At 42.3% G+C, this 23663-nt stretch overlaps 2 protein-coding genes across 3 annotated transcripts in view; one reads left to right on the forward strand and one right to left on the reverse strand.

Annotated features, from left to right (window-relative positions):
• Positions 1 to 552: 552 nt before the first annotated feature.
• rb1cc1 (RB1-inducible coiled-coil 1) lies at positions 553 to 12834 on the reverse strand. Its single transcript, XM_068737804.1, has 23 exons — positions 12505 to 12834; positions 11509 to 11626; positions 11289 to 11415; positions 11020 to 11190; positions 10654 to 10856; positions 9993 to 10431; positions 9719 to 9889; positions 9455 to 9639; positions 9103 to 9289; positions 8891 to 8972; positions 8714 to 8778; positions 8511 to 8614; positions 7924 to 8050; positions 5830 to 7757; positions 5466 to 5640; positions 4566 to 4674; positions 4000 to 4285; positions 2983 to 3034; positions 2840 to 2887; positions 2353 to 2411; positions 2062 to 2189; positions 1714 to 1784; positions 553 to 1462 (listed from the first exon to the last, which is right to left on the reverse strand). The coding sequence occupies exons 2-23, from the start codon at positions 11577 to 11579 to the stop codon at positions 1385 to 1387; spliced, it is 4866 nt and encodes a 1621-aa protein (XP_068593905.1). The 5' UTR covers positions 11580 to 11626; positions 12505 to 12834; the 3' UTR covers positions 553 to 1384.
• Positions 12835 to 20006: 7172 nt separating this feature from the next.
• The window catches only part of agap3 (ArfGAP with GTPase domain, ankyrin repeat and PH domain 3), a 113676-nt gene continuing 110019 nt past the window's right edge, over positions 20007 to 23663 (forward strand). Inside the window, exon 1 of one of the 2 annotated variants that reach the window (XM_068737745.1) lies at positions 20007 to 20909. In XM_068737745.1, coding sequence (XP_068593846.1) covers positions 20540 to 20909 — 370 coding nt within the window. In that variant the 5' untranslated portion in view covers positions 20007 to 20539. The remainder of the gene's footprint in view (positions 20910 to 23663) is intronic. The other variant, XM_068737748.1, reaches the window with a different exon arrangement.

Raw genomic sequence — 23663 nt, forward strand, 5'->3', positions numbered from 1 at the left:
GTGCTCGGCAGAGAGCTGCTATGCTCCCCGCTGTGAACTGGGAAAGTGATGTTGGTGGGCTTCCTTCTCCATGAGGGCCGCATCGTTCTTGGGCCCCGATTTGAAGCCTTTTTGAAGTCTGTTTCCTGCAGCAGCGTGCCAACATTAATGTTTCCACAAAAGCAAAAACGCTAAATCAAATGAATACACTATACTGTGCTATTCCACATTGACTCCTGAATCCCCCAGAAGATTTTAAAAGCATCATTAAAAAGCTTTTTTTTTTTAATCATATACGTCCTAAAAGTCACTACGGTGTTTATTTTATTTCATAATAACAATGTTTAATAAAATGGTTTCTCATTAGTTAATGCAGAAAATCTCAGCAGGAGAGTGAATCTTGGTGAAAATTAGCAAAATGTCTGCGAGCAGTAAATTAGTTTTTGTCCATGAACCGGGAAAACTTTTCATCCCTTTAATGATTAATACAAATTTTTTTTAGCATTACATATAATTCTCAAATATGGAACGACTATAATTGGCCAAAAAAACAAAAAAAAACAGGAGAGTATGTTTGGGATCAATCCTTTATTGTTTCAAAACTCTATCTTTTACAATACAGTCATTTATTGTTACATGTGTGATTTAATGGGTAATGTACAATGTCGTCCAATAATGAAACACAGTCACAAAGTATTCCTTTCTACAGATCAATATTCTATGATAGTGAGAAGTTTGTGCTGATATATTTACTTAGTTCGGACAGCTCGATTAACTTCCCTTTTCAAATCAACAAAAGCATTGTTTTTGAAAGTGCATTTCAAGGATTGCAAAGACGACTGGTTCCATAAGTCAGCCATAATGTACATTTCAGTATTGACAGAGGGCCACACTGCTTTGTGAGTAACAAACAGCATTAACTACGTTTCCAACTACAACATTTATCTGGATAAGTAAATCAAAGAAAATATATCAATATGCATGCCATGAACATTCCTCCATAAACATTTATAATAAATGTATATTTTTATGTAATTATGTTGATAATGACAGTATTTTCCACAAAAGGACAAATGCTGATAATGAAAACTAATATGTAACATCCAAATTTTGTTCAATTTTACACACAGGTCAAATGGCGTAATGCCACAGTGTTTAGAGCAATGCCCTAATAGAGTTAATAGCATTTGGTCCACAATAACATATCTGGTTTAAAAGAAAACAAAAATGTGGTAGCAGGTGGGGTATTGAACTGAAACCAAAACAAAAAAAATCGCATGATGACTATCGTAAATTCTTTAAATTTGTAAGGTCTTTTGATTTTCAAGTTGTGAATTATGATGTGAAGTTCCTGTTCAAAAAATCAAGCGATATAAATATACATTTTTAGCTCATTACTTGGCCATTATACTTTTCTGTTCCACGGAACAGCTTTCACTCTGTAGAACTTGGTTCCTAAAGGAACCTTGAACCTGTTCTGTGCCTGGTGAAGGAAAGGAGACAAGGAAGGAAAGCTTTCGTGAGACAAGATGGTTCAAGTCGTGCATAGGTGATTATAACGGCTTCACTGACATGGATCGAGCCAACGCATCAAAAGCATAAATCCCAACCATGTGTGGAAATTATCACGAAAAAAAGACCGCACTTCAGTTATGTAAGGATATCGGTTCCTACATATTCATAAAGGGCACAAATATAAAAAAATCACTTCAGAACTTTTGGCAAATTCAGTACCTTTTTTGCCTGGCAATATTCCTTCTCCATCACCTTTCCAAGTACCCACGGCCGTCTTGAGGTCCCTGATGCTAAACACAACAAATACTCGTTTCACACTCAGGAAACCACAAATAAATCCTTGTGTGTGTGTGTGTGTGTGTGTGTGTGTGTGTGTGTGTGTGTGTGTCACATAAAGCTTATGAAGAAAATTGTAGCAAAAATAATTAATGAACCCGTTTTTTGACAACACGTCTACATACAGTTTCTGTTGTAAGTCCATTCCTGCCTGACATATGAAATCAACTTTTACATAATTACTTCGTCAGTAAAATAAAAGACACAAACGTCCACACTGCGGTTGCTGACCTGGTTTGAGGTCCAGTGCAGTGAGAGACTCTGAGTGGAGGAAGTAGAGGGTGGGGCCGACGGTGAACAGCACGTAGTTGTCGTGCCTTTCATCCAGGATGATTAGAACCAAATCGCCTACCTGGAAACTGAATAAGAAAAAAGAGACAAAGAGAAGATTACAAAGACTTCTGCAAACAAATGAATGTAATTACACAACAATGTGTGTAGGTACACTTCATGTCATGATGGTCAGAGTTTTATCTGAAAACTAGTGCAGCGAGGACGTGTGTTGTTTTTTCATCCACTTACTCTCTGATGGCGATTTTGTCTGAATGCCGTGACGACACAGACGACATGCTCTGAGACATCTGAAGAAGAGGATTAGAGGAACGTTACACGTGTCACACTGAAGGGTTACCAACGCTGGACTTTGATGACTTCTAACATTCGTCTTATTGGGCTTTCATAAGAAATAAGCTCAGTAACTAGTATTAGCATGTATAACCTATTTACTGCATTATACTTCTAATTTCATCCTCTTTGTAAATCATGAAAATTCAGGCTCGATTATATATATTTTTTTTCAAAAACAGAAAAGTATATTTGACACTTTTTTAATTAGAATATAGGTTTTTGTTTGAATCCGTCTTCTCATTCTAATGACAGCCTTCCTTAAAAACCCTGTTCCTTCACTGAGCTCTTTGGCCTCCTGGGTCAGGATTGTACTCTTTGATGCTACTGCCACCCAGTGGAGCCGGCGTTACATAGCCCACAGAGGTAAGATTAAATAACTGACCAGTCTCTGACTGAGGCGCTTGTTTTCTTCTTCCTTCATGTGTAAAGTCTGAAACATATATCAGATTAAACAGATAAGAGACATCCAGAAACAGCATCTTGTTCTCACAACAGCAATGTGATGAATGCAGTGGTTCTATTTACCCTCTCGAGTAGGAGTATCCGCTGTTTCTCCTCCGACATCAGGATGTTTTCACTACGAGAGAGACGTCACATTATTGATTATTATCCCCAGAAAAATGTCAGCTAAACTGCATTGGTTCTCATTTTTAGTCTTGAAACTGTTTAATAGTTCTTGATCTTAATAGTGATAAATGGAAAACGTACACTCTCTGATCCTAGCCTGCCTTCCTTCCTTGTCAAATGTCCTTTCTGTCCTTCCATTTTTTGAATATTTTACACAATGTCCTTTTAAATTCTTCTTTAATAATGCAAAGTCCCTTTCTGTCAGCGGCTGGCAACCGATTCCGTGTCATCGTAAAACAAACGGCTCGATACCGTACATAACAAATTGTGCTCGAGGATGAAGTGAGTAATAAATGAAGTACAGGAATCTGTCTCAGCACCTATCCTGATGAGGATAAAGTCAAACGTAATGGCTGTCTATGTACATGTATTAGTTTGGTCTTAATTAACTAATTTCTTGTAAAAGCAACATTGTTATGATGCAGAAAATATATTCTCAACCTCTGAACAGACAAAGTATGTCTGTAGTAATGTTTTCACAGTTGGTAGGTTAGACTAAACGACCAGGCAGCATGGTATTAGATGAAAGGTGCACTGAAGATGAGGACTCGTTGTTGTTTTTCAGCGGCTCTGATTAAAGCTGATGGAGGTTAAAGCCGTGTGTATTTAAAACCAAAGTCCAAAGGTGATTTGTAAAATTCCAACACATAAGAAAGATTGTGCGCTTCTCGTCTACACAGGTTTTCCTCTGAACTGTCGAAAAATAAACTTTTTTTTGGCTTCAGTGTCACATATTCATCAACAGATACTCAGACTGTGTTCAAACATAAGAAGAGTGGAGCAGGGACAAACACACTGGCTGGTAAAAGGCATGTGTCTGATTTCTTCTGTGTGTGAACACTTACATCAGCAGAGAGCACAACCACCACCTTACAAACTATCAACACCAATATTCATTGGAGACTAGATGCTTACTGGACCGTCACCATGCTGGCTTCCACTGCCGAATCGACCTGTTCGTCGTCTCCAATGGCCGCCACAGAGGCCAGTCTGTCGGTTTCGGCCAGGTGCTCCGAGGAAAAGGCCCCAGCGACATGCAGCGCTCGAGCTGAAGCTCCCGTGAGCTCCTGAGCCGAGGGGTGAGGAGCGAAGAAGGCAGACGAGACCAGCGCAGCGCTGCGCAGGCGGTTCAGCTCTTCTTCCAAGTGCTTCTTCTCCTGCATGACGCTGGCTCGGTCCTCGGAGAGCGTCTCGATCAGAGCTGCAATGAGTCGAGACGAATAAGAAACGCAACATGTCGATCTGTGACATGAAACCTCACAGAGGGGCTGTTCTTAAAACACGGCAGCAGGTAGTAGAGATCGTGTTTTAAGTACACTGTCAACTAGATTACATGTTTCCTGTTAAGGCAACAACTTTTAGTTAATAAAAACGTTTTTTTATATGAGCAGCTTGTTAAATAACACAATTTGTGTCAAGGGCTTCTTTCTTTTGACTTTTCAAAAATAGATTTTTCTAATACTTTTTTGAACAGCCCTCACCTTTGTCCTTCTCCTGCTGCTGGGTAACTTTCCTCCACTTCTCTGTCAGCTCATTGATGATCTGTTCTTTCTTCAGCTTCTCTCGGGTTAGAACAGTGTTGAAATTCGTCTAGAGAAACCAAAAAAACCCAAAACAACGAGGTTAACAACCATTTCGGTCACAACGGGGAATTTATACCAAAGCACAAATGACTGGAGAGGAAGCCTTTTAATTGCTATGTTCTAACAATGCAGATCAGCTTGCAGCCATGGGAGTTCCAATTGTTTTGTTGATTTTGAATGTTCCGTTTTATTTATTTTTTGTATTGTTCCATGTCTGATCTCTTCATCATTTTAATACCCAGTAACAAAAAAAACACAAATGCAATGTGAGCTCAACTGATGTTTCAAATCACAGTAAGTTCAGCTTGAATATGTAATATAAAAGTCTTATTAGCTTAAACTATGATGGGTGGAGCAGCAGGGAGAGGTCCAATATCTCCAGAACAGAAGTATAAATCATCACAATAAATGAAAAAATACAAAACTTATGACTGAAAGCAGCAAGTGAGCAATTTGTAGATAAAATCGTTCTGCTGTCCCTCGAGGAGCCTTTGGTGTAAAGACACCGGACGACATCGGGGCCAGTTAAATGAAAGATTGATCTGTTGTGTGAGGCTTCACTCGAAATTGAATGGAAGTTGCAGAGAGTGTCAATATCTATTAAAAATGTAAGGTTTCACAAAGCAAGTACTCACTGAGGTAAGAATCCAGAATACACGACATGAACTTATGTTCAAGCAGTCAACTGTTTGCCGTTATTAGGAGCGATACGTCATCAACCATGGCAGCGATCTTCAGTCAATAAATAGTCTAGACACGTAACTTCCCCCGCCTACTTGCAACCCAAAAAACACAAACCTGCTGCTCTGCGATCAGTGACGTCTTGAGGTTCTGCATCTCCTCGTTCTTCCTTTTCTCCAGGAGGTCCATCTGGTTCTTCAGGCTGGCCCTCTCCTGCTGCAGGGCCGAGTCCAGAGACAGAGGCGCTGCGGCATCTGCTCGCTCCTCGGCATGCAGCGGCAACCCTTCATCGCTGAGAGGCACACGATCAAGTTCAATTGTGACGAAAGAAACGCATCATGTGGACATACAAGCGCACTCAAAGACAAAGAGAGGATTCAAGGTAAACAAACTAGAATCAGGTTAACTTCATTCAGGATCAGAAAACACAACATCCAGATTTCTACATGTAATGCGTCTGCCGGTGTGATCAAACAGTTACCTTCTTGAGGATTGTCTCCCATGAAGCTCGTCCTCAAGCTGTCTAATTTTGTCTAAAAGTCTCTTCTCCATGTCCTCCTTCTGCTGCTCCAACTCTTTAAGAGCATCTGGGGATGCAACCTCAGAGGCCACCTCTTTTTCTAAATCTCTCTCGGTCGCTTGTCTGTCCTGCTCTATTTTTTTGGAGAGCAGGTCATTGTCTGCCTGTAAATTGCTGATAACAGTCCTCAATTCCTGCTCCACTTCCTGGAAACTCCTGAGCTGCTGTTCCTTTTCTTCCTTTAGAGCAGCCGCTTGCTGCTCAAAAGCCTGCTCGAGCTTCTGCCGCTGCTCGCCGTGGTTCTTCTCGGCGTCCTGGGTTTGCCGCTGCAGGGAGGCGAGCTCGTTCCGTAGCAAAATGACCTCCTCCTCGTGCGTGTCCACCAGCTCCGAGATGCAGTGGTCCTTCTCGATCCTCATGAGGCTCCTCAGCTCTGCGAGGTCCACTTCGTACTCCTTGTTTTTCACATGAAGCCGTTTCTGTACATCTGCCAGCTCTTCGCTGAGGACTTTGGTGGCGGCCTCTACCTGGGACTCCACCGCCTCGGCCTGCTGCATCTTAGCCTCCTCAAACAAGAGCCTCACCTCTTCTGCCTCCGACTCTTTGAGGGCCAACTCCACCTCTACTTTGCAGCGGAGTTCTGCGAGCTCAGCAATACGAGCCTCCATGTCCTTAATGTGGCTTTCCTTCTCTTTGAGTGCAGTGGCGAGGTGTTCGGCGGCCTCACTTAACTTTGCGCTATTTTGGGCGGCCAGATGTTCCAGAGCCTCCCGGTTGTCCTTGGTGAGGGTCTCCAGTTGTGCCGCATGTTCCTGCTTCATTTTCTCCTCCATCTCTTTTAAGTGAGACTGCTCAACAACTTCCAACTCCTGCCGGATCTTCTGCTCTCCACGTTCAATCTCAAAGTGCAGATTCTCCAGCTGGCTGGTCAGAGAGTCTCTTGAGGCCGAGAGCGTCTTGATCTCTTCGGTCTGATCGCTCATCATCTGCTCCATGTTTTGGATCCTTTCCGTCTGGTTACTCCCCGTTTGGGCCCATCGCTCTTTCTCGTTCTCCAGCTGAGTGAGATCTTTCTCTTTGCGCTCCATTCGCCCCTCCAGCTCCAGCATGACGTGCTGGACGTCTCTGACAATACTCTGGTTTACTTGGTTTTCCTCCGTTAGTGTCTCAACCTGCTTCTCAAGCTCTTGCCGAAGGGAGAGGAGCTCACTTTGATGCTCCTCCTTTAGTTCCAGTTTCTGGGTTTGGCAAATGTTGTCTACAATGTTGCTCACCTCTGTGGTCAAATTTCTCAAAACAAAGCCAAAGTCATGTTGCTCTTTTAAAACCATGCCTCTCAAGTGATGGAGATCATCCTTCACACTTCTGAAGTTTGAATGGGACTCCTCTGCAGCGGATCGGTACTTGTCGATCACTTGTTTTAGCACGGTGATCCTGGAGTTCTCCCTCTCTAGTATGGTGGTATCCTGCATGCGCTTGTTGTCAATAGCGTTAATGACTGAAGAGTACAGCGACTCCACCATCATTTCGGGGCTAATGGGGTCACTGATGGGGTTCGGAGAGGTCAAGTTCTCTTCGATCACAAACTCGTTGACAGCAGACATGAAGTCAGACTCGGGGCTCTCTGCTAGAGAGTCCAAGTCCAGGGAGCCCTGCTGCAGGACCGGATCCATGTTTGGGTGGCCAATGGTTTCAAAGTCAAATGTTTGTGCGTCGATGCTGTCTGGGGATAGGTCCTCCAGCGGTGCGGGGATGGGAACATGGAGTGGCTGGCAGCTGGGGCTCTGCAGGTTCAGAGAGGACGGGGTTTTGGAGGACCTCGGCGTCGTGGTCCCGGGTACGCTTCCAGACTGTGGGGTGAACACGGTGGATCTCTGACTAAAGGATATCTGTAAAGACAGAGACACAGATGAAGGGAGAGAAGGGAAATACTTACTACATAAATAAATAAGAAAAGCAAAATCACACTATTCATCTTTAACCAGTAACCAGCGTATCTGCATTTGTACCTACTTAATAAAAACAAATGAAGGTTGTTAATCAAGCGGTCATTACCCTTTGTTCATTTAGCAGGTCAGTAATAGTTTGAGACATCTCATCCACACTCTGTGCAGCTTGGACCAGCCTGTGAAGCGTCTCTACGTGCCGATTTAAAGGCTCAAAGTCACACATTGTGGGAACCCTGCAGAAAAATATATATAAATATTAGGACTAACGTAAAGGACAGAATTCAAAACTACATTTTCTTTTAGTACTAAAGATCTATGGCAGAGGTCTGCAAGAGTCAGGGCAATTTCCCCACCACAGGATCAGGCTCCAAAACAATCAATAACATTTCATAAATCATGACTTAATTTAGAGCTGTAACAACAACTTAAAAAACAAACAGCCTGCATATCTCCTGCATCTTGTAAGGTGTAAGGTTTCCTGCACAGCTTCCTCATCCAGCAAAGTGAGACAAGTGATAACAACAATCAAAAGTCTGACACATTACCGTCTGTTCTGTTAATTTGATTTAGTAATGGACACAAACTACCAAATGTATGTTTTGATCAGCCACATCGTAGGATGGTTCTGGTCGCGTTACATAAACTGAGGAGATTATATCTGAAACATTTCAGTAACTGAGGACAGTGACTTACATCAGGAAAGGCTGCACCTCTAAAGGACAACAGGATTTCAAGTACTGCAGGTCATCAAGTGAGATGTCTGGAAGTTCGTCGTCAAACCTTCTGGGCTTTCGTGTCTGTTAACAATAAAGAAGAGAGCAAAAGAAGAGACCCCTTAAAATACAAAAATATACACGTGAATACCAACTCGGTCAAAATGTTAAATTGTAACTTACACAAAATGATGTTGGAGGCCATGAATCGAGTCCTCTAAACAAACGATTTCTGAGGAAAGACTTTCCTGAAAAGAAATAAGCAAATAGATCAAAACGATGATCTTGGTTGTTATTTCAAAAGCACACAGTGCTCCACAGTGACGCCTCCAATCAGCTGAGCTTTCAACAGACACTCACTGAAGAGTTTACCAAAGGATTCCCTTTTGAACTTCTCCGCCTCGTACAGTCGTTTCCCGTCCTTCACAAGTGCATACGCCCACTGGAAAGAACGATATTAAAAGATTTTTTTACAACAAAGCAATAATCGATGTCCACCGTCGACGCGACAGGAGCGGCTTCCTGTTGCACCTCTTCGAATCCCCCCCGTGTCTGACAGAATGAGCACTGACCTCTCTGTAGTGGCGCATGAACATTTTCCGCCTGACGACTTCCACCACGGCCAAGCAGTACATCTGGGGCACCGTGCTGAGGGCCTCCACCACCCTCACTCGTTCTATCAGCTCCATCAGAAGTCTGAGTAGAGCCTGAAGCTTCTCCCCATCCTGGTCTGCATGAAGCATCACGTAGCAGCACCATCTGAAGCGAGAGCATTAGCACTGTTAACGGTTGCAGACATGATCCTCTTGACTTTAAGCCTAAATTCAATAGAACAAGCCAACAGCAGCACTGTGAGCAGAAAGCGGCGAGCTATTCAACAAGTCTAACAAACAAATTGGGGAAGAAGTGGTTTTCTGTTTTTACTTAAGTCTGACTTGAAGGTTGTTTGCAAGTTCTTGTTTGGCAGTGGTGCACTTCTTTTTGATGTCGAGCAGCTTCCTGTGGTTGTTCAGCATGATCATCAGCTGGTTGGTGTGACTCAGACACAAATCGGGCAGAACAGATGTATCCTTCAGGTTTTCAGCCCGCTTCTGATTGGCCAGAAATCCCTGCAAGAGATAGTTCGTGAGCACATAACTAAACATAGAGGCAGTCATGTTACAGTGTTTCCTCTCTTACTTTACGTACCTGAGCAAGTTCTTTCTGTTCGTTCACCAACTTGTTACAGCTTGCAATCATTTGGTCGAGAGCATACAACCGGTCCTCAAGCCCCTTGATGGCTTTCATGTTTTGATTATCTAGCTTGGCAATTGTGTCGCGACAATCTGTCAGGAAGGGTTGAATAATCCGAGGGTCGAGCTGAAAGAAACAAGATTTCAGTGAAGACTCGTGACCTTTATGACTGTAAATTTAGAACACTGTTATGACATCGTCTATTCACTCATCGTCCGTGGTGACTCACCCTATTGATGGAGTCAAAGCATTTCCTCACAACCGACTCCACATCATTGGGTCGGTCTTGCACATTGATCCAGTCTAACAGTGTGACGTTGAAGCAGGACGGGTTGGTGAACTCTGGACCGTCGTCGTCGTCGTCGTCGTCTTCGTCGTCGTCATCTAGCAGTGCAGCTCTCAGCCCGCCGCTGTCAGTCATTTCATTTGTTTCCTGGTCGCCGGGTGGCTCACATGTGGCCGTCCCCGGAGCGGAGCAGGAGGCTGATGGCTTGGAGGGTTTCTGTGCATCAGCGCCGAGCACGGAGTCGGTGGACTTTTCTTCTTCCGTCTCATCGGAATCCTTTCCTGGGGTTGAGCTGGACTTCTCCATGCTCTCTCTGTAACTGTGTCTTGTCAAACACTCCAGCAGAGGTATCCTAGCCATCACGGAAACCGATGTCCCTAACCTGCAATCATAAGACACCGTCATTAAGACGTCAAGTTCATCAGGCTCATTTCCTCTTAGCAAGAAATACATTATAACTTGGATTTATTTACTGTGATTTCAGTTATTTAATTGAGCTAAGACTGTGATTAAATACGTTTTACGTCAACAAAGGTATTATGCAGTAATTACTTCAAAATTATTGGACAAGATTAGGAAAGTATGAATTGGCATTTGCACTTACTTTGAGAGTTTAATCTTAATTTCCTCCAAATCACGTTGATAGGTTGTGTATGAAGTGTCAAATTTCATGAGCAACTTTTGATAAGACAGAGTGCAGTCGTCCAGATTGGCCATAATGGCAGCCCAGCCTTGGTGTTGCAGGTGTTCATCATGAACCAATCGTTCACAGAAAGAGCAAAGTTTCTTGGCAACTTCGAACATTTCCTGCAGAGGAAAAAAAAGCACAGTCAGGACAAGTTAGGAGCGTTCCATAGTCAACGGATTGGGTACGATGAGTTCATCTCATAAAGGTTGGTGCGTATGACAGGCACACCTTCCAAAGCAATGAGAAGCAGCTTTAAAAACAAAATAATAAATAGATAACTACCAGAGCAAGTTGTGTTCGAGAGGCAACAGTGTGAAAGACAGCTGGCATCAGCAGAGACTCCTCTACTTTAACCTGAATCTCACTCTCAATCGAGAAGGTGGTTTTGGGGATCGTTGGATCCCGGTCACACAAGATCATCTCTTTGTTGAACAGGAATATGGGGTTGGTTTCCTAAAGATCAACAGGGAAACATTAGTAACGTTTGTCACAAATGCAACCATTAATACCATTAAGCCACATAAAACGCACACTAATGAATTAAAACGTACAGTGCCAGCACTGTAGCTGCAGACACGCCTCTCTGCAGCCATACATTCCCCTCCATTGACAACAAGGACTTGATGTTGAATTGCAATCTTATATTTGGCTTGGATGGCATGTTTAAGCTCCAGTACACTGAAACAAAAAGAAGAATTTATTTAGACCACAACAACCAAGATACTCTGTCCACTATTTCTCACTAATATTGGTATACGGACAGTTTCTTACGTTTGGACAGCAAGATCGGTGTCAAATGTCAATGTGCTGCCATTGTTGACCTGGAACACATACAACTTCATGTTGAATCTCCCAGAGTTCTTCTCGCTTGCCTATCTTCAAGGCCACCCTGTGAACAAACAAACATGAACATGAGATAGTTGATCATCTTTACATTTGATTGAGTTTCCTTACTATGATGAAATACGTTCACAACACCATAACGCCACTTGATGAATACCTATGTTGTATTTATGTATATTCATACGTAAAGGGTATTATTATGAGAGTCTGTATCTTTAGATCATGATGCGCTTTAACAAAAGGTTTCATCCTCTTCTACCCCATCATGTAAGGCACTTGCAATGTCCTGTCTACTGTATAGCTATCTTACTAGCTGAGTCACCTTATATGTCGGTATGATGTAATAAGACAAAGGAAAACTTTGAAAACGGACTGAAGAAGTGGACAGTTCACCTTTGTGGACGTGTATCTGGAGAACGTCGCAGCAGAGAGCTACTCTGATAAAATACCAAGTTAAAAGGTATAATAATCAAACAGAGTAGCGCTAATAAAACACTAACAACTGTTGATGTTTACCAGCTAAGTGTCCATCACAGACTGTGAGGATGTTGGTGGCTAGCTGATTGCCGTTTCTAACTGTTTGTGGGCCTCGAAACCTAACGGGTTACCCGAGTAACCTACAACCGTGTATGTTCAACGAACTGAGAACACTGGCACCCAACCGTTAATCTCGAGGCCTCCCGTTAGTCATGGTTACAGTGGCAGTTGTTAACTGTTCAATAACAACCCCCTGGCTGCGCTAACTGGCTATTAGCGAACACAGCTGTCTGGCTAGCGCAGGACAGCTATTTCTAAACGTCGATGAATTTGACAAACGTAATTAGATTATCAAAAAAAAGCCAACAGCACCTGTTTAGGCTTATATTGGTACAAGGGCGAGGTTCCACATTGAATTGATTAAATAAACGATTGAATTGGCCTTACCTCACTTCGCTCGCATCTCCCTGTTCTTGGTCTCCACCTCGACTATAGGCGAGTTGGCTAGCTAAAAAGCTAGCAACCAAGCTAGCTAGCTAACCAGTTTTAGCTTGGCATACATAGAGCTTAGCTTAGCAAAGCCACTTAGCTAACGTTAGCTAGACTATAATAACTGAGAACCATGGTTGGTTACACAGATCAACCACAATGCTGTAAAAATAGAAATGTCTAATTTGGCAAAACTCCAGCCGTGAAGGTGTAACACACGGACAAAACCACCAGTTGTTTATCTCAGGTAACGTTAGCTAGCTACGCTAACACCCTCAGTCTGTTTTGTTGTTGTCATCTGCTGATGGGCAGTTCGTAAACGATCCGTTCAAACTGAGATCCAACTGAAAGCTAATTTAGCAGTTGTTTTGCAAGCTAGGCTAACATAGGCTACTGCTTTTATTAATGTATTATAAGTTTAATACTGTACCTTTTTCAGCTGGATTCATATGCTAATGCTTTATTCAATATTTCATTATTTTAGTAGGTTACATAAAAGATAAAAACTGTAGGTAACTAACTTATCTAAATAGTCTTGTCAACTAACGCTGCAAGTGTCTAATTTCTTAATTTTTAGATTGTAATGTAACGTTAGCTATCATAAAGAAATTGTTAATCTTAACTGCTGTGCTTCATTCCATGCCTTCATTGAGGCTACATGTAAACATTAGTGGATGCAGATATTTATTTATTTTAAAGATAGACCTTTATTAATTAATTTATTCTTTTGGTTAGCCACAACACAACTTCCAGTTTTAAATCAAGTCCTTATTAACAGACTCTCAAAATAAATTCAGAGATAGTATCAGATATAATCCATACTATACATGTTCCGTGCATTTATTTATTAAAAAAAAAAAAAAAAAAAAAAAAATATATATATATATATATATATATATATATATATATATATATATATATATATATATATATATATATATATATATATATATATATATTTAATGTGTTGTTGCATGCATGCATGCTCTAAAAAAACCTACTGGGATCAATAAAGTAGATCAACAAATCAAAATGTCCATCACAGTGAATAGGTTCAAAAGATTCAGCTCCTAAAAAAAATCACATTTCCCATCAGTATATTCGTTCGTCACTGTACTTTTCCAGGTGTATTCTGGGAAAATAACAGAAAAAAACGACGTCGAGTGTTTTGCTGCAACATGAGAAGGGGTGTGGTTAATGTAAGTCTGCAGTGTGTGGAGGATCCTATTTTGCTGCAGAGAGGAGGTAGTTTAGGGGTTGTCGCTTGACCTAGAGGTATTTTACTAAACTAAAACATTTCATTGTCACATATATTATTTACCAGGCATTATGTTTGTGGTTTAAGACACAAAAGCTGAAGAAAGGGAATATTTTCTTAACTGTCAAAAAATACATATATAAAAAAAACACCCTTTCAAAGTTACCGCAACTCATTTAAACATTAAAAAAACCACAGAGGAAGAGACATTAATGCAACCAGACATCTTTGACATCAAGCCAAACAATCAATCAATACAGTTTTATCCACAAGTATTATTTTTTATTTTGTCTTTATTATTACTGGCCGCAATCCACAGACTGCTGTCATTCATCGCAATTTTTACATCCCAACTTGTATGCTTTTAAGACGCCCAAATACCAATTAGATAAATAAGTCTCCAAATGTCTTGAAGTCATAAATTAATTAATCATTTATGTCATTGCTCCCCGATGTCTTTAGTGCTGTGTTTTAATGTGTACTTTGTGGGGAATGTGATCTCTGTACATTATAAATATGTACATCATGCATTCAAATAAACAGATCTATTCCATATGAGTGGGATGATTAAAATGATGCTTAGCTCCACTACCTGTACGTCATGTACAGTGTGAAGAATAACCTTTTATTGAGAGGGTATGGTTCATGTTTGGCAAAACTCTAAAATCACAAATCTAACTGCGCGATCATTTCTGTCACAATTGTATCTATTTATTAATTGTCATTTAGGTGAATTACCCTTTAATTATTGTAATATTCTATAATACAAACTCCCCCTAGATGCCAGTGAAGCGCAATCATCTAATAACCCAAACACATCAAATGAGTGTTTCCTTTTTCTTTCTCTTCTCATTACCTCTCACACCATCGTCTTGCAACAGGAAGTCTCCTATTTGCTACCGACAGTGAGTGAACTCTTGTACAGTACACAAAGTCACCGTGCGAGAGGTCACTAAAACCCCTAGAAACTAGCCTCATGATGTAACATGAGCGGCAGTCCCAACAGTGTAAATAGGAAACAGCTCTTTACGAGGATCAGGGATCAAATCCCTGCCGTTGTGCTCTTCTCTAACACTCCTATTGAGAGGTGCAAATACAGAAATTACTTCCATAAAGGGTTGATTTAACCCTTTACAAACTGAGCGTGCACATTTGATGGAGGTGACTAAACACCGTAATGCCCATACGGCGTTGTTATAACACCAAATAAAGACACATTTAATACATTACATGGTAAATGGGCTTTGCAAATATGTATTCCTTTGGTTGGCAAAAAGTAATTCTCAGACAAAGAAATGAAGAGTACGTTATCCTACATAGTGATTTGTCAGTTTGATCCCGGTGAGGTCTGAACCTTCTCTTAACTCTTATAAAACTCCACAAACAGAAGTAAGGCTTTTGTTTTCTGAAACAATTCGGCGTAACTTTACATCCTGGTTAAGATCTCAGGATTTTCAAAGGTGACACCTTTTAATAAAGCCTTGCAACAAGCATATAGGAATATTCTGTGGTCTGTAAGTGAGACTTTATGTTAGTATGGAACGTGCTTTTTGTAAATGTGTCACTACTAAATGTGTTGTTTCTATTTGCTGTTTTAGATAAGGATCTCCTTCTTTTGTTATGGAGTCCAATAGTCCAATAGTTCCTCTCAGCTCATTGTTGATGTTTTAGAATCAGCTGTGAACTGTGTTGAGCTTCTAGGGCGCTTTGACCAAACTTGTTCATCCTACAAACAGAAACGTGACATTGTTGAGTCAACATTGATTAGTTACTTGTTCCCAGGTTTAATCGAACGCTGAATGGCCTGTACATCTTGGAAGTGAAAAAAAAAGAAAAGAATCCTGTAGACAAACACAGATGCAATCTGCAACCAGTTCTGAAAAGACTTCTTTTCCTCGCTGAAGGTAACCTCCATTAAAGTGCGTGGTGAAGAGGGCGACCCTGGTTCATTTGTTCAGTGTGTTTGAAACGGTTTACTAACTTGAACCCGAACAGTAGAAAAAGAGAGAGGAGCTCTTCAGAAAGCAGCCGGCGAGGCCGCTGGTCTGATCCAGACACAGCTAAGTGAAACCTCAGAGGAGGCCTGTGGCTCTCTGTTCTGCACCAGTGACATCCTTAGATGGTGGTTAAAGCCGAGGTGTCTGGACGGCACGCTAGAGGGCCTCAATATAAAAGGGAATTAATCGGGACTCATCTCTTTCTTCTGCAGTTGGTTCAGTCTGCTCATGACATGATGTCTCTTATGCAAGTTTGCCCTGACAAATCAACGCATTTTTTGTCCTTTTATTCAGCAGCCAAGGCCGTCTTTGCTCTCATGAATGAACGTTTGACAGGGTTATGATGTTTGTAATATGTAATTGTCTGCAATTATGTATTTTAAACCCTGTGTGAAAGACCTACAGGAAGTAAGAGACACAGTGCATATTCAGGGGTTTGTTCATCCAGACTTTAACGAGCGAATTTAACAGAAGAAGGTACAGAACTGCCGTCTGTAAAAATGAGGTTTAATGAAAAGAAATTGAGCCACGGCTGTAATACGCTGTGTATACAAGTGCAAAAGTAAGTAGGGTGACAGTTTATCATTCGTACAAGAAACGACACATAAAGTGTAAAAGCAAATCCAACTCAAACACACAATTACAAACACAGTAGAGTAATTATTTTCACTTTGAAGAAAACTGCAAGTGGCAGTCTTCAAACGGCATGAGAGACGAGTGTCGCCAGGAAACATGGAAACGAACGAGGAGAAAGTCAGTCTGTGGTGTTTCCAACAGGGAGCATTGTTAAACTTCTAATCAATAATAATAATCTATTGTCATTATGCAACAAATTCAGCTGCGTCACGCTCCGGCGGTGCATTGCATTAAAAGACTTCCATCATATTCATAAGGCACAGCCGAGAGGAAAGATAATAGATGTATGATTACTGGGAGAGTTGGCATCACTTCATGACAATAGAGAGGTCAAGTGACGGGTAGGGAGGCACAGCTGCATATCTATAGTGATTTATGTGTGTTTTCTGGTCAGCTGGCATGATCTCACTGCCGGTTTTGTTCTCACTGATCACAAACACGTGAATTATTAGGATGACTAAGCTCAAGCTGGGAGGACGAGGAGTTTTAATGTCATTAGAGCTCTTCCTTTGACTCCATCGCTGCATTTTATGCAACTTTATCCTGACTTCCTTCAGCGCGTGCGGAGCATATTGCCAGAGGATGTTTCTCTGGGGTCTTCTGTGGTTGATGGGTACATTTACAGTAATGACACTGGCTCCATCTTGTCTTCAGTAAAGCTGTGTGACCGGGCGTGTTGAACAGTGGGGCCTTTGTAAAGACTCACATGCGGCTTTGGGCCACGAGGGTTTGTAAAATGAGGGGGAAAAAAAAAACAGCTAGAAATTCAGGTTCAGTGCTCTGCAAGCTAAAATGAGAATCAATAATTCAGACAGGTTTCATAAATGTTGGCTCTCCCTCATTTTGTCTCTCTGGGTGTCAATGAAACTCGACTGCTTTGGTATTCATGGAGAACTCCAGAGTCCTGGGGCGGCTCTCACAAGCCCTCGCAGATCATTTGGAGAAAGATACTTAACGAGTCAGTTGGGAGATATAAAGTTCAAATAACTAAGGTCATTTTGCAGTTCATTGAAACAGACTCAAACCTAAATGTAAGTAATTTTAGATAAAAAAAAGATGGAGTGTTTATTGTAATTTCACACAGTCTTCACTCTCTTTTTCTTTCTGTTAGTGTTCATTTGCACCTTTACTTGTGACACATTGTGTATTAAAATAGAATGTCTGAGAACCTCATTGAACTCTACTCTCTTTGAATGAATGTTGGATATCCTACATTGTCTGACATGTGTAACTGTGGGAGAAGCGGCTTGGATTACATGTTGTTCTACGGTCTAGTTACTGTCATAACATGTTAGGTCGGCCGTTCGCCAGACAAAAAGGGAGAGCCCTGCAGGCGCATCTTGTGTCACATCCCTCATTACGTAATACGTAACGGCAGTGCCAACGTTCTCATGTGCCAGTAAATACTGAGAATTAATGCATAATCCATGTAGCTGCACAGAGCATGGAGCTCTGAGTAAAGACCAACAAGCTGCAAGATAATCCGATATGTCGAGTTATTGCAAGTTATTTTGAGATCCACCAATTTCAACTCGTGGCTTCCTGCTGCCTTTTATTCATCAGCAGAGATCACCTACAGGCCATGATGGAGCTCAACAGGATGAGCGTGGTGATGTGTTTGCAAGGGAAGGGAGGGGGGGGGGGGGGGGGAGTTCCAAATTTGGTCAACAGATGGAGGCAGAAGGCTGAAGATAATACACACGGCACGAGGTGTGCAGTATGTTGCTGAAGTGCTTCATTGTTACATAAAGAGAGGCGTATATGTCAGCTGGCTTCAGATGCTGACCATATTGTTACCAGTGACTTTCTTTATAAATAACAAGCTTTGTAACGGTGACCTCCGGAGGTTTGAGTAGATCTCCCTCATCACACGCAGAAGCACATAAAACATTCATTAAATTGTAAAAAAAAAACAAAAAAAACACCACAAATTATGATCATAATCCTGAAAACAGCAGGTTGTTCTTGCTGCTGAATGTATAATTTCTCAGACACGATGCTGCTGCACCCAAGAATAAAATGTTAGGTGTCATATTGCAGCTGTTCAGAGATGTGCTTTCTCATCTCCGCTGTCACAACAGGTTTGGTTACATAATGAATTAGATAAAAGAAGGTAGATAAACATGCACAAGGGGAAAAGAAACTGACTTTCACAAGCATTTTAATTAAGTTAAAACCATGGCAACTATTCAAAACTGCAATAGAAACCGTTGGCACTTTATAACGCCGTATGGAAATATAGAACAAAAATTGCTGAGATGAGTGATTTTTGAATTATCTACAAGTATGTGTCTTGGAAATCACACTTTAAAAAAAAACAACACAACTACAACATTAACCTCTAGATTAAAGCTGTGTTTCCAAATACTGGGAAGAAGAAGAAGAAGAAGAAGAAGAAGAAGAAGAAGAAGAAGAAGAAGAAGAAGAAGAAGAATAAAACAAAACATGGTTATTGCACGCTGTATTATTAATGTGGGAGAAAAGAGCGACTGAGCCTCAAGCTGCCTGAAGGGTTCGGGAACTATAATACTTTTTCTCCCCTTCATTTTATTTCAAACACTTTTATTATATAAAACGTTTTCATCTTGGCACAGATTTCTTTACTGCATCAAAGAGTCGAGACCCTCTACCTGAGAGTCTGCCATGTTACAGACACACAATGATGCGCTTTTTTGTCTCCAGCTGCGTTTGGTCCTGACCTGCATCAACACACTGCTGCACCAACAGCACGACGTTGACTGATCGGGACAGTCTTCTGGCCTGAAAACAGCTGTTGTTGTAATGCGCATTCAAACCAGCAGGTGTCTCTGTGTCTGCCTTTTATATAGAAGGAATATCTATTATGATCCATATCACACCACTTCTTATGAGATTCATTAATGTAAGGCCTTTTTTTTTTTTTTTAAACATACAGTGATATTTGATGATGCGCGTTGTGGAGAAAGCTCTAATGTGACATCCAGGTATGTGGACGGTATCACTGCTGATGATAGACACTGGTACTTATCGTGACTATTATTTATTGAATAATACACATGTGTGAGTGTTTAAATAGATGCGACCACAGAGGCTCTATCAAAATATAAACAGCATTGTTGTGCCAGCTGTGGTTTCAAATCTGACATCCACCCATGAGAGATATACAGTTGCACATAAACACGGAGTTGTAAGAGGACCTACATTCGTCATTATTGACACATGGTGCAAAGAAATCCCTCAGAAGACAATATTGTGCGTGCCTGGGCGTCCACGTGCGCGCGCATGCACACACACACACGTGAAAGGGCCCAATTGTGATAGAATTGCATGTGGCTTTTGTTTTAACTCGAGACAACAACAACTGGTGATATTCCAAATGGCATCGCTGTATCTACTTGTGTATCTTGCAGTAGCCAGTTTTTTTCTTTCTTTTTTTTGCGGTTGCATAACTGTCAGGTAGGTTATTATAATGATGTGCACGTTGCGATCCCCCCCCCCCCCCCCCCCCCCCCCCCCCTCCCTCCCCTCCCCTCCCCTCCACCAAATCCAATCACACCCTCCCCCATCTCAAGTACAATTACGTGTTGGGTGACGTTTCAGCATGCGGAGGAGGGCGCTGGGCAGGGACCACTTGGACCAAAGAGGACTAAACGCGATTTCATTTCAGCAGCGCAGAAACAACGCATTGAAGGCAGCGGACCAGGGCGCCGTGCTGAAGCCCATTGTCTCCTTCAAAACAGAGCGACGGAGGAAAACGGGTTAGACCGACAGCAGCGGGGCAGCCCATAAAGGAGTGTCCGAGTGGTAGGCATTGCGGGTTTGTAAGCCACAGAGAGAAAGGGAAAAGAAGGGCCCTGGACAGATCTGGCCAAATAACGGAAAATGAATCACAGTCAAGTTTTAATAATATGAACAAGAGCCGCGTTTCGTTGCATTTGGCGATCAACTATTGATGCTTCTGCGCCGATCGTTTTCCACACCATCAGTTCGCGCGGACTTCTTTTGTTCGCATCGCTTCAATCCCAAATTGTAGTCTGCATATTTGTGTTGCCGTTGTAAAAAAAAGAAAAGAAAAAGAAAAAAGAGTTAGTCGCTCCCCAAAAAACCCCCCAAAAAACCCAAGATGAATTTCCAGTCGAGCGTCCCAGGGTCCGGTATCTCGCAGCAGTCTCAGCCGGCCATGCCCACTCCAGGCACGGTCCCGACGCCGGTTCCCGTCCCAGTGCCCCAGTCCATCCCGTCCCAGTTCGGATCCGGATCGTCCGCGAGCTCAGGGGCCGGCCAGTTCGGTTCGGGGACTGTTTCGGGCCAGGCTGCCCAACCCGGCTCGGCGGGCTCGCAGTTTGTTTTGTCCAACTCGGCGGCCATCCGGGCAGAGATCCACCGGTTCGAGTCCGTCCACCCGAACATTTACGCCATCTACGACCTGATCGAGCGCATCGACGACCTGGCCCTGCAGAACCAGATCCGAGAGCATGTAATCTCCATCGAAGGTGAGTAGGTCGGGGAATCATGCTGGGGGGGGGTTCTCTGGCGATTTGTGGCCGCTCATTCATTGAGGGTTGGGGGATGGAGGGGTGGTGGTGTGTGTCTGTTTTGAAGAGGGGGGTCTACTTTTCCTTTCCTTTTATGTACACATTGTTATGGGCGCACAGCAGTGTCAACAATCACACTGTGAGGTCGAAGGTTGGGGGCGTAGCCCAGCTCACAGTCCTGCTCCAGGAGTGGATTGCCCCCCCAGACACTGCAGTGTTAATAAAGGGCACTCACAAGAGGCAGCACCCTGCGAGTGTAATGAGCTCTAACAACACCTTTCTGCTGCCTTAATGCCGTCTCCTAAAGGGACCACTTGTTTTCACTCCTCATGCACAACAGTGTGACCTTATTTCCCTTCTGAACCTCGGTGTAGCAGAGCCACAAGTCACATGTTGCATGAAACTAATGGTGGCTCTGGACAATGCAGGGGCACACATGCACAGCGTGCCACGAGGACACGGCATGATGGACATCACTGGGTGTGTTATGAAGCCACTCGGCGAGTTTATTCTTCACACCCGCAGGAAATCAAGTCCAAATGTGACGAGCTGACCGGAGGAGGATGACAGCGGCTGTAAACCAGCGACCGCAGCTTGTCAAAACCCAAGTGCGGGTGATCCACATGTCAGATTTGAACGTCTTAAATGATGGTTTGCGGTTTCTTGTGTGTTCCTCCCTGTCTCTCACCCGCCCATGTATCCAGTCAGTGGCTGTGTGACACAGCAGTCAGCGGACTGTCCATCAAAGTCAGCGGGGGGGCGGGGGGGGTTCAGAGGAGTGTTACAGCAACTGTCTGCATGTACATGTTTGCACCACTGCTTCCAAGGCTGTGTTTGGTAGCGTTGCCCTCATTTAAAGGGTCAAAGAACTGGAATCAAGTGGCAGTTCATCTTGAAAGCAGCAATCCTTCAGAATGCACCAGCAGTTGTTTAATAATCTGAGGAATTGTCTGGAGTTTAGGTGAAACCAGCGTTTATGTGCAGAATATATGAGTTGACAGTGAAATAGACAGATTTTAAATGTGGGGAAATCTTTTTAACGGCGTTATCGTTCAGTATTTCTGCACTGGGCAGTACAACTTTAGCATCTTTTTTGTAATTTTTACAAAAATATAGCAATTTTGTTATCATTAACAAACAATTACTGTTGCCCTTATGAGTTGACAGTGTGCCAATGGCAAAGATTCATGGGAAATGTTGTTGAATGTTAAGAAAAGATAAATATTTAAAGGGACAGTTCATCCCAAATTCAGGAATACATATTTTCCCTCTTACCTTTAGCGCTATTTATTAATCTAGATTGTTTGGGTGTGAGTTGCTTAGTGTTGGAGGTATCGGCCACAGACATGTAGTCTTCTCTCCTATATAATGGGACTAGATGTCACTCTATTATCTGTCTATCACAACACGGTCTGTGAATTATCTCGAGTAACCGGGTCATGATTTCTAGAAAGACACATTGCTGTTGAGTTTTTCCAAAGTATATTTTCGGCACTTTCAGCAAACAATATTTGAGAGAAGGCCGACATCTCGACGTCCAATATCTCCAAAACACGGCCACTCACCCCGAAACAATGTGGACCGATGAATAGCTAACTTCAATTTTTGGGTGAACTGTCCCTTTAATGCAACTTTAACGATATTGACATGTTGTTTTTATATGTAGATTGGTGACCTACCAACATTTCCAGGTAATCAACAGATTGTCAGAGACAATATTTACAATATTTACCTGGGAAAAAAATCTGAATATGCAGTCAACACTGATGCTTTAGGATATTCCAGGATGCTACCTGTCAATGACACAGCAGACTGGGACATCTTTTGTACTTTTGGTTTTGCATATTGATCTACTTTGATTTAAATGTGTCTGGTGGTGTCCATAGATTTAGGTCAGATCAATGGAAAAGAAAGTCATCCTCGTGAAAATGAGCAGCTGGTTTTGGCCTGGGCTGCCTCAGTTGTTTTCTGATGCCTTTAGGATTGTTGCATAATCTTCTCGATGAAGGCGCGTCTTTATTCTGTATCTTGATGGGGCAACATTGGAGCCTTTTATGAGTTATCTCTGAGATGCAAATAAAAACATAACGTTAATTGCTTGCACTATTCACAAATCATTTTTAATGCAAATATTTTAGGGGACATAAATTGAATAAGCATTCTAGGCTTAATTTTGTGGTGTTAATAACGTCTTTTTTATTCTGGATTCATTCTCCTTCTAGCGTTTGTGTCGACTTCAGCTGCAGACTTTTCTTTTCCCAGAATGCCCTTCCACAAACCTCAGGAAAAATAGTTTGTATTTAGCTAGGTAGCTAGTTAGCTAGGGTCATGTCTGAAGGCTGCTGTGCCTTTTTTGTATTGTTCTCAAAACACGACATATGGACAGCATTAATGTCGACTGCAGCTTCTGTTGCTGCAGAAACAGGTCCCTGTGGGTCCCTGTGGGTCCCTGTCCGTCCCTGTCCCCAGTTCCCCCTCGTGTCATTGTGGAGCGTCAACAACAAAGATTACAAAAGAGCCCGTGCTTTCTGATTCTGGAGCGCCGCATGCTCAACCTGATGTTTGAGATAATAAACCTCTCAATGGGATGTCACATTATCTGTATTTGGCCAGGTATCCTTGGGAATAAAAACAAAAAAAAACTGTTGCTGCTGTGGCACCGTGTACACACCTGCAGGCTTATACAAAATGTTGCAGTGGGAAATGTTTAAC

This window comes from Cebidichthys violaceus, unplaced genomic scaffold, assembly GCF_023349555.1.
Source record: "Cebidichthys violaceus isolate CVI_PGR_0920_01 unplaced genomic scaffold, fCebVio1.0.p SCAF_8, whole genome shotgun sequence".
Classification (NCBI taxonomy): domain Eukaryota; kingdom Metazoa; phylum Chordata; class Actinopteri; order Perciformes; family Stichaeidae; genus Cebidichthys; species Cebidichthys violaceus.

Bases quoted from the DNA above. Each gene is read 5' to 3' on its own strand.
- rb1cc1 (XM_068737804.1), bottom strand. From the start codon at position 11,579: ATGAAGTTGTATGTGTTCCAGGTCAACAATGGCAGCACATTGACATTT. The intron at 8,615-8,713 runs GTAAGTTACAAT...TATTGTTAACAG, and splicing joins GGCCTCCAACATCATTTTGT to ACACGAAAGCCCAGAAGGTT. The intron at 5,641-5,829 runs GTAACTGTTTGA...TGTGCCTCTCAG, and splicing joins GGGAGACAATCCTCAAGAAG to CGATGAAGGGTTGCCGCTGC.